This window comes from Sinocyclocheilus grahami, unplaced genomic scaffold, assembly GCF_001515645.1.
Source record: "Sinocyclocheilus grahami isolate Dianchi unplaced genomic scaffold, SAMN03320097.WGS_v1.1 scaffold110.1, whole genome shotgun sequence".
Classification (NCBI taxonomy): Eukaryota; Metazoa; Chordata; class Actinopteri; order Cypriniformes; family Cyprinidae; genus Sinocyclocheilus; species Sinocyclocheilus grahami.
The window spans coordinates 1,459,110-1,475,808 of record NW_015505289.1 but is presented as its reverse complement, the minus strand read 5'-3'; the positions used below and the strand labels follow the sequence as shown (position 1 = coordinate 1,475,808).

At 36.8% G+C, this 16,699-nt stretch overlaps 1 protein-coding gene across 1 annotated transcript; it reads right to left on the bottom strand.

The window, feature by feature from the left end:
- Positions 1–257: 257 nt before the first annotated feature.
- On the bottom strand, positions 258–7,969 carry LOC107588946 (poly(ADP-ribose) glycohydrolase-like). The gene is made up of 16 exons (XM_016277210.1): positions 7,894–7,969; positions 4,862–5,022; positions 4,667–4,753; positions 4,396–4,506; positions 4,245–4,316; positions 4,064–4,150; positions 3,160–3,320; positions 2,965–3,077; positions 2,809–2,878; positions 2,658–2,733; positions 2,440–2,587; positions 2,097–2,175; positions 1,921–2,029; positions 1,740–1,830; positions 1,512–1,640; positions 258–1,094 (listed from the first exon to the last, which is right to left on the bottom strand). Exons 2-16 carry the CDS (start codon positions 5,003–5,005, stop codon positions 976–978), a joined length of 1,596 nt encoding a protein of 531 aa, XP_016132696.1. The 5' UTR covers positions 5,006–5,022; positions 7,894–7,969; the 3' UTR covers positions 258–975.
- Positions 7,970–16,699: the final 8,730 nt, after the last annotated feature.

Below are 16,699 nucleotides of genomic sequence, written 5' to 3'. Positions count from 1 at the left end.
TACATTACAAACTGAAAGAATAAAATTGAGATTTACATATCATTAAAAATAGGAAAAGAGTTACAGATAGATAACGTTTTTAAGGCTTTTTTGTTCTTAGACAACTGGATTAATGAAAGGTATTGCTCAAAATCTTTTATAAAAACAAAGAAGAGAGGTCTAGAGTTTGAATATTTGCATTTGTGGATGTGAAATTTTGCAAGAAGCAAAATCAGATTTACTACATAAAACTGTTTCCTTTTAGATTGTTCATACTCAATAAAACCCAATACTACGTCCTTCCAAAACAGAATACATTCATTATAAATGTTACTCCTAATGAAACTTAAAACATCTTGCCAAAATTTCTTTGTAAATGGACAGTTCCAAAAGAAATGAACAACAGTTTCAACAGAGTCATCACAAAAAGAGCAACTGAAGGAAATATCACTTTTGAATTTTTTCATGTAATGAGAGGTACCCTCTCAAAACAAGCTGGTGGCAACAAAACTTTGAAACGGTTAAAGTGCAACCGATGCTAAATTGTTACACCATGGATGGGAACGAAAGGGTACATTGGTTTCATTTGATTTTATTGTAATTTCTAAAAACAAGCTGAGATTAAGCCAAAAAATTATCATATTACTTTATTCAATAAAAGCATTCGGGTTTTATTCTGCTGTTGTGTGTACTTCTACTTGATGCAAGTAATTCACCATGACATTTTTTTTATTTTGCATTAACAAAGAAACGAAATGTGTCCCTTATTGGCTGTTACTGAGGCCTTTGATTAATATAAATGCTGAATGACTATAAAGCTTTTTAATTAAGGTAAATAATTAGATTTATATGACACCTGTGATCTTACAAGATAAACATTTCAACCGCTTTTTCTTTTTTAGTATAGTAGTAGGCCTACAGTTGTATCATTATTCAGTTCCTTCAGAGTTTAGCTTTACATAATTAATACTGCTGGACTGTTTTTGCTACATTTGTTTACAATAAGTTATCCTTCTGCCCGATCTTCTCTCTGATGAATTTGTACAGGTCTATTGGCGAGCCACTTTCATGAGTGTAGTTTCCACAGAACTTCTTCAGCAACTTGTACAGTTTACCTGTTGAGAGAAGAAACGATCCAATAATGCTTCATATTCTTGTTACCACTGTAGTTTTAGTTCATCTTCGGACTGAATGTTGGTCAAAATCAATCAAAAAACTATTTTTAAATAATTACATTTGTAGAACAACACTGAACAGCCTATTTAAGTAGTTTTACCTTACTATACTACAAGTAGGTTGTTATGGCAATAAATATATAAATGACACTGCACTTAACATCAGAACTCATAGTGTATTTCATATGAAAGGTTTGAACTAAATATCTATTTCTATATATATATATATTTAAAAATCTTCTTTCTAAAAATCTATAGGAGAAAATGAATAAATTTTTGTTTGTGTAACCCTATTGTTGTGCTCTATTATTAAACCAATTAATACCTGTGTGTTTTGACTTCAGTGAATGTACTTACCCACGGTCACTTTGTTGATGGTCAGTATCTCATGCATTCTTTGTATTTCTTTTGCAAGTTCTTTATTGCCAGCGGTGAAGTAAGCCACGTCTCGTCCAGCCACGGCGGCAGCCATCAACTGGATGAGAGCTTTTGAAGACAAACACATTCTGTTCTGTGCATTTATCATAATCCATCTGTAGTGTCTCCAGATCAAATAGGATGCGTGTGTGTTTTGTCTTTATTTACCTTTGAGTTTAGGATCTCCGTTGAAGGCACCGCAGCCCCAGTTGCCCGTTGCGATGGCCGTTTTCACGTCTCCATGGAATCCCACAAACGCCTTTGAGAGTCACACGGTATAAGCCTAACCTTACGATAACAAATACTTACCACAGCAAACCTCATTATTTGTACTTGTCAAATCTAATACCTTGTTGAGTTCTCGTTTTATGTTCTTTTTAGTGTACTGGTCCTTCGGGTTCTTGAAGTCGAGAGCATCGATGGCAACAATCTGCCGATAACGTCTCTTCCAGTTATCCCTATGAATTTACTTGTGGCTGTAAAACCATATATATAAAACCATGTATATTTGTCATCATTACTTACCGCTTCATGCAATCATTGTACGGGCCCACCCAAGAAAAGGTTTTGCTGTAGCCAGAAGTAAAGCTGTACATTTGAGGACCTGATGACACATTAAGAGGAAATGTCACGGAACCATCAACACCATCGCTCTGTCAAGTTACCATGTGTGTTGTAAATAAGTTTATATGTGTGTAGCCATTCTATACTGAATTTGTTGCATTGCGGGTCTGAAATATACTGATATAAAAAGGTGTCCTGTGACTGTGTGACAGAATGAGGTAATTTTTGCATGAATGATCCCTGTAACTGACTGAAAGCTGTTTTAGTTTTCTAACTTTGTCTGTGCTAAACGCCCCAGCAGTACCTGTGATCTTGAGGCACTCGTTATCAGCCAGTTTCTCAGTGAAGAGTCTGGCCACGATGAGCTCTGGACTCATGAAGAAGAGGATCTCCTCCTGAACCAGTCCTGATCCCAGCACCCCACCACCAATATAATTGCTGGCAAACTCCACCTGTCCAGAACCATGTGACGTAGATGAAACTGAAGAACAGGTACAAAACTGAAGTTTAGATGAAACTGACCTGCAGCATCCCTGTACCCTCATGCTCAATGGAACCTTCTGAAGAGATGTGAAGGTTTGTCAGAGTCTTCTTCTGTCTAAAGTCCGACATGATCAATAAGAGGCATGTCAACTCACTTTAGTCTGTTTAGATTGTAATTAATGTAACTTACTTTTTCCATTTAGGGAGCTGTGATTTTTGAATGCTGGTCCTTTCAAAAGTAACCAGTCCATCTGGTATTGCTGTTAAACAATTAAAGGCCATTAAATTTACACTGAAATAGCTACACTGAATCCAAAATCCCGTGTGATATGCGTGTTCTCAGTACCTGGATCTTGATTATCGCTTTTATTTGTCACTGTGTTGAAGTAATGGAAAATGGCCCTCAGTTTCTGTGCTTTCTGGGCTAATTTTGCCGGGTCTTTCTCGTCAGCAAATAGGCTAAAATATATATATAACGAACTGATACAATACCAGTATTTTCAGATCAGAATGAAACGGTGTAATGTGATCAGTGCATCACCTGCTGAAGTTAATAGTGGGGAAGTTGGCATATTCTGAACTAGGTTTAGTGTCGTTCCTGTGAGGGAAGGTGCAGAAGAAGGCGTTTGCTAACAGACAAGAAATCTGCTGCTGAGACATTGTTATGGCCAGGTTCTGTTGCTGTCGCAGGAGAGGGATGGGCTAGAGACAAAGAGTACAGACTCAAAAATACTTACAACAGACGTGCATAAAAAAATAAATAAAAATAAAAACAAAGCAATGCAATTAATTTACTCTAAGTAGAATTATTTTCTTTGTTCCAGTGGGACATTATTATAGCCTGACCAATGGTGCACACTGTGTGATTGTTAAATTAGTTTTTGCCTTGCATGATTGTTGCTTGTCAGATTGTACAATATGAACCTGAAGAGATCTAAAAGTCAAGACAGACTCTTAAGTCAGAGTAATCAGGGAAAATAAAATGTGCATGCAGTGTAAGTCACTTTGGATAAAAGCATCTGCCCAATGCATAAATGTAATGTAAATAGAAAATTGACATGATTTACAGTGTTTACTGAACATTTGCATTAATTCTGACAAATGTATTCACACTTCAAATGAAAATGCTACCAAAAAACTGTCAGCAATGTTTTGCACCAGAAATTTCTGTTTATTATTCAGATGGTTGAGCTCATTTTCATAGTAAAATATTAATGTCAAAATAAAGTTAAAGAATGAGATTTATGTTGCATATCATAAAAACATTTTTAAAGAAACTTCTCTTTCCCTGCAACAAAAGACAGCAAAATCATTGCCAAAATCATTCAGTGTGGACCAGACTTGAGTTATATTACTTTTACCAATAAAACAAATCAATTTACAACCCACGTTATACTAGTACTTTGGGATTCTTAATTAACACAATGTAGGAACCTGTAACATACCTGTGTAATGAGATCAGGTAATTCAAGAGCTAGTGTGGCCATCTTTGGGATCAGCAAATGGAGATTATTGTCCTTCGCGTGTAAGCGCTGTAGAGCGATTACACAAATCTCTCATCAATATGTATTTTCACTTTTAACATTTACCTGTCCTCCGATATGAACTAGAGAATGATTCACTAACCCGACCATATAAAAAAAGTGCATCGAAAGTCCATCTGTCTTTGTTGTTGGAATTGTAAGACATTATTGCGGTCTACAAAAGACAGAAAACTGGTCACATTATGATAAACATGCTTGAGCTCACATAAAATTAATTGTCATTGTTACAGTACCTGAACATCCCCAATAGAGTTATTTCCTTTGGTGAGATTGTGCAACGCACGACAGGTGACGTCCCAGTGAGAGGGTGGTGAATGGGACTTGTTGGGGGATTCAGGCGGTGGCTATGGGGAATAATCATTACTGAATATGAATGAATAATGAATACCCCATACCCTCTCTATTTTCATGAGCTACTTGTTCAGAAAAGCTCTTTATATAGAAATGATGATGATCTTTAGAGAGAGAGATTTGTTATAAAGCACTCTGGATGCCTATACTTACATACAGATGTGGTAACTTCACATGGTGGGAATCCCAAACATGAGTCCCTTGATGAGAGACGATTACACCACTTTGGAAACATGGAATCTGCTCAGACAAGCCAGTAACATGAATTATGACTGAATCAGTATTCACAGCACACTTTATAAAGTAATTAGAATACAAAAAATAAGGATGAAGTTGCATGGTTCTTACATCTATCAGTATTGTATGTTCTTTCTTGAGCAGTGGCTGGTTAAGCTCCGTGGCGAAGTCTTGGATTGTCTTGAGGTTCTTGATGGGATATGTGGATCCCGGCTTTGGTTTTGTTTCTAAGCTGGAAGCAGCTGAAGTGCTCATAGTGCACTTTGAGAGGGCTGGTTTGAGAACCATAGAAAAATTTATAAAAATAATGAAGAAAACGCATCATTACACTGCTTGGAACAGAAAATTATAATAATAATAATATTTATGATATGCCCTAGAGGACACCAGGACTCAGTTAATAAGAAAATGAAAACAATATTGCCAAAAAAAAATTTTATATTCGATAAAGCAATTAATATTTAGGTTCCAGGCTACTTTCTTTTCTGTAACTTGTCCAAACTTTGTACAAATATTCTCAACTATGAAAGATATTAGAGAATGGTTTGATACACTATTTTACTTTACTTTTTAGCTACAAAATATGATCATACTCCCATAAGAGTGTTGAATTTAGTAATTCAGTCAGTGTCAGTCATATTTAAAGACCAAGGAGAGGGAATTGTCTTGGTTAAACCTCCAAACATTTGGTATCTCTGAAAAGACCTGAATGTGCTCTTTATAGTAATAAAACTGTGACTTATATGGTCTCAAAGAAATGTATTATAATATAATTTCAGGACATTACCTCTTATAGCTGGGTCTCAGGAGGATAAAGAACACATCATATTAGAGCATAGAACAAAAAGCAAAGGGGTTGATTTTTTTATTCGTGAAAGTTTATTAACGGGGTTCGAACGTTGCAATAAAGAAAAAAATCGAAAGTTCGATTCGAAGTTAGAACGCGAATATTCTCTTGCGAACAGCTCGAGCGCGTGACTTTGCAGCTGGTTATATGGCGATACATTGATCAAATATGAGATTGCGTTTCAAGAGCGAACTTTGAACCGCGCTAAATTACCTTTGCGTTAAATAATTTAGCAGACATGAATAAAAAAATTCGCTTATTGGCTAAAATGATACTGAAAGCACTACCTGAAATGATTACCACGGTCAAATTTTAGGGTAATTAAACAAAATTAAATTGGAGTAGGAGAAAGAAAGGAAACGTGTAGTAAAAAAAAGAATGTATATAAACGGGGTTCGAACGTTGCAATAAAGAAAAAAATCGAAAGTTCGATTCGAAGTTAGAACGCGAATATTCTCCTGCGAACAGCTCGAGCGCGTGACTTTGCAGCTGGTTATATGGCGATACATTGATCAAATATGAGATTGCGTTTCAAGAGCGAACTTTGAACCGCGCTAAATTACCTTTGCGTTAAATAATTTAGCAGACATGAATAAAAAAAATTCGCTTATTGGCTAAAATGATACTGAAAGCACTACCTGAAATGATTACCACGGTCAAATTTTAGGGTAATTAAACAAAATTAAATTGGAGTAGGAGAAAGAAAGGAAACGTGTAGTAAAAAAAAGAATGTATATCAATCAAACTCATATAGCCTATTTAAAAGATGCTGAAATAGGCTTTGCATCTAATCTATTTCCTTTAAAATTACTTATATACACTATGTAGTGCTTTAAGTTATGGAGCTCTTTCACTTGATTTTCTGAATTGTGTGTCACTTGTTCGGTTGCCATTCAATCACAAGATGGCACCACACTCCAATTATTATAACCATTAATTCCTTTCTTAAAACTTAAAGCGTTAAAACCGTGCTACTTCTAGCTACACTTTCAGGGAAAAAAAGGTACAAAAGCTGTCTCTGGGACGGTACCGTTTGAAAAGATACACTTTTGTACCTTATTAACTCCTAAAGGATGCATATTAGATCCTTAAAGGTACATATTAGTACCTCAAGTATACATATTAGCAGAGGTGTAAAGTATTGGAGTAAATGTAATCAGTTACTGTACTTAAGTATCTTTTTGGGTACTTTGTAGTTGTACTGAATATCAAAGATATTAGCAAGTTTTACTCTTTACTTCACTACATGTTTGAATGAGTATCTCTTTACTCCACTACATTTGAAATGAGTGTTGCAGTTACACATTACATTTAGCATGGACCTAGCTTTTTCTGCGGAAGTTTATTTCTGCTACAAAAGACGTGATACTGCCTGCTACAGATCACTGAAAGTACTGCATCTTGTGCGTTTTTTGCCCGTTTACTCACCCAAACTTGTCAACAAGGCTACTTTATGTGAATGCGAGTTCCCTAGCAAGTATTTGTGAATCACAGGTGTTTTATATATGAGATGAGGTGAGATTTTAATTGTACTTTAACATTATTTCATTTATCCATTATACTGAAGAGACCTTTTTGAAAGATATTGTTTTTTGTTTGTTTGTTTTGTTTTGCAATTTTGAGGTGTTCCGTTTTATTTTGGTTTTAGAAAATAAACGTGATTGTTTTTGTTTCATGCTCTCTGTGCCTTGGCCTGGACTTTTACGTCACTTCCTGTCTCCCGTGGTGTTTGTAGTCAGTTTGTAGTCCGTTTGTTCATTGGTTCCCCTTGATTAGTCTCCCCAGGTGTGTCTTATCTTGTTAAGCTTGTTAGCCCCCTGTGAGTTCTTTGTGAGTTGTTGAATGTAATTGTTGTCTGTTTGCCAGTCATTCTGTTCTTTGGTCCCTTTGGTTTTTGCCTTATTGTTTGTTCTAGTTTTTCCAAGAAATACCAGTACATAGATCCTTGCCTCTGCCTGTTTTTGAGCCTATATTTAGTATAAGTAAAATACTGAAGTACTGTTAAAATCAGAGACTCTAAGACTTTTACTCAAGTTTTTTTGGAATTGGTGACTTGTAACGTGGAGTAATTTTCACTGTAAGGTATCTGTACTTTTACTCAAGTATGGTTTTTAGGTACTCTTTACACCTCTGCATATTAGTTCCTAAATAGGTATAAATGTCTTTTGAAAGGGTACTGCCCAGTGACAACTTTTGTACCTTTTTTTCTGAAACCGTACTGCTTCTGTTCACAAAACTGCAGCTACTAACCACTGGCCACTGTGTCTCAGGTCTGCATAATGTCTGTTGGACAAACCTGTGCTCACTGGTGCCTGAAGCCCTCAGCGGGACGCCATGGACAGAGATTCGCCTCGGGTAAGAGGAACAACAGCTCTCTTTAAATGTGAAAAGCTCTCCATGTTTGAGTCAGACGGTTGGTCCTTTCCTGAGGGGTCTGACCCATCACATGATTGGCCTACTGTCCTGAGCTGCAATCTCATTATCCCTGCTACTTCCACCATCACTGGCCCTACAACCTCAAACTCCACAGCAAATACTGAATATTGACTCGATGTGGAATCAGTTTTATAATATTACAGTGATTATGTATCCTTAACATTGTCAAACCTAAAATATAGTCAATATGCAAGCATAAATCATAGATATCTATTTGAGCGCGCTCCTATATCTTGGATGAGACACTTTCTTCCAGCGTTTTCATCCTAATTTGGAGGGCTGTGGCATGATTGAGACAGACAGAATGTCCTCTTCAATCGCTGCCTCTGCCTCTGATGTGGCTGTTAATGTCTGTCTGAGTTATGGAACTGCATATGATCCAGCAGCTTTATACAACACACGGCGCCTTATTTGACTCTACGTTTCTAATATGACAAGTGTAGTTTGATGACTGCCCTCGTAACAGCAAACAGTGTGCGAGGAGATTCGACAACAGGTGTAGTCTTTTAAAGAATGTCCGTTTTCTTGTGTTATTTTTAATTATAAAATAAAAAATATTTTAAAAACGTGTGTCTCTCTCTCTCTCTCTCTCTCTGTGTGTGTGTGTACAGGTACATCTCAGGAAATTAGAATATCATGAAAAAGGTTAAAAAAAATCTTTATACAACACACGGCGCCTTATTTGACTCTACGTTTCTAATATGACAAGTGTAGTTTGATGACTGCCCTCGTAACAGCAAACAGTGTGCGAGGAGATTCGACAACAGGTGTAGTCTTTTAAAGAATGTCCGTTTTCTTGTGTTATTTTTAATTATAAAATAACAAATATTTTAAAAACGTGTGTGTCTCTCTCTCTCTCTCTCTCTCTCTCTCTCTGTGTGTGTGTACAGGTACATCTCAGAAAATTAGAATATCATGAAAAAGGTTAAAAAAAATTTGACCATTTAAAGGCTCAGGAAACCTTTGCAGGTGTTTAGAGGTAATTAGCTGATTAGGGTGTGACACCATGACTTTCCAATATTTAACTTTTTCACAATATTCTAATTTTCTGAGACACTGAATTTTGGGTTTTCATTATCTGTAAGCCATAATCATCAAAATTTCAAGAAATAAAGGCTTGAAATATTCCACTCTGTGTAATGACTCTATATAATATATGGGTTTCACTTTCTGAAATGAGTGACACAACATATTGACCTTTTTCATGATATTATAATTTTTTTTTAGATGTACGTGTGTGTATATATATAAATATAAATGTATATATAAATCCTACTGAGGGGATCTCTTTTTTTTTTCTTTTTTTTTTTAAATAAAACTTTTATTCGTCAAGGACAAATACAATTTATCAAAAATTGTTACTGTTACCAATGATTTCTGTTTCAAATCAATTCTATCTTATGTACTTTCTATTCATCAAAGAATATACATTTAAATTAAATATTTTTCTTTACTAGAATTCTTAAAATTAACATGACAGACTGTGTAGGAAAATGGATTGCAAACAACCCAAGGCTTGAAATATTCCACTCTGTGTAATGACTCTATATAATATATGGGTTTCACTTTCTGAAATGAGTGACACAAAATATTGACCTTTTTCATGATATTCTAATTTTTTTTTAGATGTACGTGTGTACATATGTATATATAAATCCTACTGAGGGGATCTCTTTTTATTTTTATTTTTATTTTTTTTTAAATAAAACTTTTATTTGGCAAGGACAAATACAATTTATCAAAAATTGTTACTGTTACCAATGATTTCTATTTCAAATAAATTCTATCTTATGTACTTTCTATTCATCAAAGAATATAAATTTAAATTAAATATTTTTCTTTACTAGAATTCTTAAAATTAACATGACAGACTGTGTAGGAAAATGGATTGCAAACAACCGTAGAAATGGGATTTACCGTCAAAGCACATGGAACAAACTTGGGGTCAAATGTTATTTTACTATTAGCCATATTTCCTAATGGCACAATTAATGCTAAAACGCATTTATATCGATATTTATGCATTTGGCATATGCTTTTATCCAAAGCGACTTAGTTGCATTGCGTTCAATGTAGACATTTGATCAGTTCTTGCGTTCTCCTCCTTTTTAAAAGTTAATAAGCCTGTTTGTTTTAATTGTGCCCGAGTATACGGTTAGTTGCTGTTGATTATTTGCATTTCGCATTGTTGCCACCTGAACAGTCTTGGTGAGCAACTAAACAGCGCTGTTCCAGATGATGCAAATGCAGCAGATGAGGTAAAGCTTCTTGTTGCTGGCGTTTCAGAGAACAAGGCTGGAAAGAACAGCTCTTTCAAACCGCTCCTGCCCCCTTTTTGCTGCCGACTGTTATTGTTGGTCAGCCACTTCCCAGGAATGTTCCTCTTCAGGCCAGGCAGAAGTCACTGCAATGGAATGCGGCGCGCAACAACAATGTTGACTTAAAAAGGCCAGAAAACGGAATGGAACTGGATATGGATGCGCGCGCGTCACATGGAGACGTGCTTAATTTAAATGCTTTCTTTAGAGCGCAAATAGAACCTAGAGAGGTCAGTGTTTGATTATCTCGCTTTAAACACAGCTGCATACCAAACACTCGTTTGAACGTTGAGTATGATCAGGTTATGGATTTGTCAACCGCGCTGCGTCTGAGTGCGCGGGAGGGGGACGTCTTTCTCAGCAGTCAGATTACTCTTTGTCTGTCCTTTTTGCTCATCCAATGGGAGCACAAAGACGGACAGAGCTGACAGAGTGGCATTCTAGCTCGCAATCTGCCGCGCAGTGAGATTAGCCGCGGTCAGATTGACGCGGCGCGCCGAAACGCGCGGTTTGACAGCGCTCATAATAGCCGAGTGCTGTTTGACCCTCATACAGTGGGCGATGATCGAGGGGGGTTGGTTGGTTGTTCTAGCTTGTGACATTGTTAAATGACTGCAGTAGATGGGGAGAGGGAGGGGGGATGCAGCAGGTCGTGGGGGAGGGGAGCCTGTGGGAGGTGGCATTGACATCGATAGCGAGGAGAAAGATGAAAAAAGGCAAAAGAATCTCAGCACCTGTTTCCAGGGCAACAGGGAGCTGCTGAGCATAAGTGTGATCCCCCCACCCCCCTCACTGCACTGGCCGCATGCAGTGATGCAGGCACTTCAAATTGACGCGCACACACAAACTAATAAAGACTTCTTTTTTTTCTCGAGGTTTCTGAGCTTTGTGCATCGAAAATGGTAGGGATACTTAGATAATCAAAGGCTAAATATTAATATTCGGCTATTATTTACACTGCCTCAGCAGGTCGTGGGGGAGGGGAGCCTGTGGGAGGTGGCATTGACATCGATAGCGAGGAGAAAGATGAAAAAAGGCAAAAGAATCTCAGCACCTGTTTCCAGGGCAACAGGGAGCTGCTGAGCATAAGTGTGATCCCCCCACCCCCCTCACTGCACTGGCCGCATGCAGTGATGCAGGCACTTCAAATTGACGCGCACACACAAACTAATAAAGACTTCTTTTTTTCTCGAGGTTTCTGAGCTTTGTGCATCGAAAATGGTAGGGATACTTAGATAATCAAAGGCTAAATATTAATATTCGGCTATTATTTACACTGCCCAGTGTCATTCCAAACCCTAGCATTTTTTCATGGAACATTTAAGCAGACTTTTTGGAGAACATTTACGCAACTTCCTTCCATACAGCAACCGTTCACAATGACCAAGTCATTCAGTGTCCAACATTCCAAAAATGAAGTCTTATGAAGTCATTTGATTGGTTTGTGTGATAAACAAATGGACATTTAAATCGTAAAATCGTGTGCTTCATCAAAATTCTCAAATCTGATTTGCCAAAGATTCTGATTTCACTGTTGAGAAAAAAAGTTCTTGTTTTTACACCCTTTAAAATAAAGCTCCCAAAAGGGGGTTTTCACAGCGATGCAATTGAAGAACTATTTTAGGTTCAGTGAAAAGTTCCTAAAATAACTTTTTTTTTTTTTTTTTTTTTCCTTCACGTAAAGAATATTTGAATAAACTAAAGAACATTTTTCCACTTTAAAGAACCTTTTGTGCAATGGAAAGGTTCCACGGATGCTACAGTTTCTTCATGGAACCATACAAATACCAGTAAAGAACTTGTATTTTTAAGAGTGGAATGATTACACTCTAAAAATGCTGGGTTAAATGCAACCCAGTGCTGGGTAAAATAGGGACAAACCCAGCAGTTGGGTTGTTTTGACTCAGCGGTTGTGTTACTACCCAGAAGGTTGGGTTAAATATTTAACCCAACCGCTGGGCCAAAACAGCCCAATTGCTGGGTTTGTCCCTATTTTACCCAGCACTGGGTTGTATTTAACCCAGCATTTTTTAGAGTGTATTAAAATGTTTTTTTACACTATTTAAAAAAATTAAAAAAAAATTAAAAAAATAAATAAATTTTGCAGGTAAAATAGGCCCATTGTATATTGACAATATAGTAGCGTTTTATAAAGCAGAACCAAGCTGCTTTCTGCATGACCATCTGAACCATTATGAAACCTGCATGGGGAAATCATTTGTCATCACGTGAAATTCCAGGTTGTGGAATTTCCTATTAAAATGACTGGATTTTGCAAGCAAATATTTGCCAAACAACAGTAAATGTGGTGCATTTTTGGGAAAAAAAATTATTTTAAGAATTGTTCACTGAAAGGGTCTTTTGGAAACCCAAAATGATTCTTACCCTTTTGCAGCCTTTATTTTTAAGAGTGTTGACTATTGGTTCTTTTGTGTCAGGAGATGAAAAATTAGATATGAGTCTGTTTGTCATACAAATTATATAGTGTGCAAGTTGTATGGACTATTTCTTCAGTGCTTCTTGAGCGTAATCACAAAGAACAATTGAAAAAGAGTTGCTTGAACAGGCTAAATAATGACAGAATTGTCATATACAGGTGAAATAAATTCTTTATGGGCATGAAGAATCTTTAACATCCATGGAACCTTTCCACTGAACAAAAGGTTCTTTATAGTGGAAAAAGATTGTTTAGATTATATAAAATGCTCTTCACACTAATGGTTCTTTTAAGAGCTGTTAATTGAATGTTTTGAGGAACCAAAGGTTCTTTTATGGCATCGCTGAAAAAAACTTATTTTAAGCATACTAACACAGGGGGTACGCATCAGGATGATTAGAAGTAATGTATTTTTCACAGTATTGGTGTCCGTCTCTTTGTTACCTGCTCAGCTGACTGTCTCGGTCGTTTCTACCTCTGACAAAGAATATTCTGTACTGTTTCCCTACAGCTCTTCGTTTGGCCCCAACCCTCCAGACTAACGTTCAGTCATGCTCATCAAGACTGCAGATCCATTGTTCTTTCCTCAGCAGCTCCAGTCTAGTCCCGGCACTCTCCCCCGCCCTCCCTCCATTCTCTCTGCAGGATAATTCCCATGATATGTTCTTGCCATTGGCGTGGGGCGTACCATTCTCAACGAGGGGTGAGCAGAAACAAACAGTATCTCTTTACGCCTCCACACAGATTTCTCTACCAACCTTTGCATTTTAAAATCATGCAGAGCTTTTATTCACAGATGTTGGTGAGGCATGGTGATAATATTAAGAGATTTTGATATCTATAAACATAACATGCAACACCCACCCCTCTGTTGCTCAAACATTGCACAAACCGATCCCCTCGTAGTAAAGTGCCTGTTTTATTGACTCAATGTCTTAAGGGCAGTTATCTTGCCGTTTTTAACAGGACAGTAATGAGAGAGGAATAACAATTATGTCACTGCATGAAAGTGAGCGCTTGATAAACTAACAAAATGGGTGACGTGATCGCTGCCTCTTTCCGTGATAGCATCACAGAGGAAAAAGAGCATCAGAACAAATCACAAACATACAAATGCAGGCGCAAGAGAAAGCCAGGAAAGCAGATGAAAGATCAGGCTCATGAACACCGTCTGTCTCTGTCACCTCATGCCCAGAAGCTGAATTCAAACCCTAACATGACACCGTCTCTGCCAGATTGACTGCTGCCAGATTGCAATACATCTGTTTCACAGCTAAACTACTGCTGTTCCTTTTTGCTGGATCTGAGGCAGCACTCAGTCACCAAATTTACTTTTTAATTCACATTCCTGGTCTTATTGTGAACGATTCATCGTGCATGTTACTCCAGAGAAAATTAGATCAAAAATGAAATAAATTGAGAGTGCAGTTGATATTTAAGCATACGAGGGTTTGAGAGAAGTTGAGTTCACCTTCTCTGATCTCTCTCTATTGTGAGGTTTGCAGCAGTCTGAACCAGTCCTTTCACTGCCTGCTGCTTTATAGACGACAGCAGACACTGCTGCTCTTCTAATTCATGATTTAAAGACACTTTGGCTACCTGCCCGTGTGAAAAACATGTCCCTGAACACAGCGGGCCTCATTCATGAAACGCAAGTGGAAGGAATTTCTGTGTAAATAGTTTCTAATACAACAAATTACATAAAATGTCAAACCTTTTTTTTGCAAGTGTTTTACACTCGTTCTGCTTGTTTCACGAATGAGGCCAACACTGATTAAATAATTAGTCTGTGATTCAGGATAAACAATTTGGCAATGGTTTAACATAATTAATAAAATTGATAGATGCACTACTGTTCAAAAGTTCGAGGTCTTTTTTCTTTTTTTTTCTTATATATAATGTCTCTTATTGTTCCCCAATACTGCTTTTATTTGATTAACAATACAGTAAAAACTGTAATATTGTGAAATATTATTACAATTTTAAAGAACCATTTTCTATAGTAATGTATTTAAAATGTAATTTATTCCTGTGAACAAAGCTGAATTTTCTGCATCATTCCTCCAGTCTTCAGTGTCACATGATCCTTCAGAAATCATTCTAATATTCTGATTTGCTGCTCAAGAAACATTTGTTGAAAACAGCTGCTGCTTCATATTTTTGTGGAAACCATGATACATTTATTTTCAGGATTCTTTGATTAATAGAAAGTTCAAAAGAACAGCATTTATTTGAAATAAAAAAACGTTTGTAACAAAAATGTCTTTACTGTCACTTTTGACCAAATTATTGCAGCCTTGCTGAATAAAAGTATTACTTTCTTTAAAGGGGTCATATGATGCGATTTCAATTTTTCCTTAGTTCGAGGTCTTTTTTCTTTTTTTTTCTTATATATAATGTCTCTTATTGTTCCCCAATACTGCTTTTATTTGATTAACAATACAGTAAAAACTGTAATATTGTGAAATATTATTACAATTTAAAAGAACCATTTTCTATAGTAATGTATTTAAAATGTAATTTATTCCTGTGAACAAAGCTGAATTTTCTGCATCATTCCTCCAGTCTTCAGTGTCACATGATCCTTCAGAAATCATTCTAATATTCTGATTTGCTGCTCAAGAAACATTTGTTGAAAACAGCTGCTGCTTCATATTTTTGTGGAAACCATGATACATTTATTTTCAGGATTCTTTGATTAATAGAAAGTTCAAAAGAACAGCATTTATTTGAAATAAAAAAACGTTTGTAACAAAAATGTCTTTACTGTCACTTTTGACCAAATTATTGCAGCCTTGCTGAATAAAAGTATTACTTTCTTTAAAGGGGTCATATGATGCGATTTCAATTTTTCCTTTCTCTTTGGAGTGTTACAAGCTCTTGCTGCATAAAGAAGATCTGTTTAGTTGCAAAGACTAAAGTCTCAAATCCAAAGAGATATCTCTTTATAAAAGTTCAGAGTCAGCAATGCCTACCTAAAACGGCTCGTTCTAACACGCCCCCACATGTCTACCTCACTATGTGGGAAGATTTGCATAATGCCACCCAAATGTTCAAGCAAAGAAAGAAGGCGTAACTTTTATTCTCGCTGTAGTATTGTTGTTGCTGCCGCCGTGGCGTGAAGTCGCTGTGTGCTTCGTTGTGAAAGCGAAACTACTTTGTTTGGTCTTCCAAAAGAGGACTATATCTGCTTCGTCATGCCTGGAGCTGATCCGTGCTGGTCACTGAGGAAATACATCAACTTTGCGCTGTGGATCGCTGGATGGGCTTTCACCGGGGTCGTCACATGTGGTTGCCGCAGGCATCACAACATGGTAAGGGACGTAACATTTCCGTTACACACTTGAGGAATTCGGCCAATCACAACGCACTGGATAGCTGGCCAATCAGAGCACACCTCGCTTTTCAGACCGATGAGCTTTGTAAAAATCGACGCGTTTCAGAAAGGCGGGGCATAGAGGAGAAACAATAATGTACAGTATGTGGAAAATAATGTGTTTTTTGAACCTTAAACCGCATAAACATTTCATTACACCAAATACACAAAATAATGTTCTTTTTAGCAGCATCATATGACCCCTTTAAATAAATTCTTGTAATACAACAATAGTGTATTATTCACAAACTGAGTAACTTTTACTCATGCTAAAAAAAATATAAGAAAAGGGAAAAAAAATCTCTAATTTTCTGAATCCACCAGGTGTGAAATGGCAGTGCTGCCTGCCAAATGCTTCCTGATTGAACATTTATATAACACGGCAACAGTTCGCCATTTTGGCTCAAGTGTATTCCACCCTGCCTAAAAAATTCCTTTGATTAACATTACAGTATGATCCTCCAGAGCCACAATGGCAGCTATTCTTATGTCATATTTGCGGGGTCTATCATAACCGGAATCCTCTGGCCTCAAA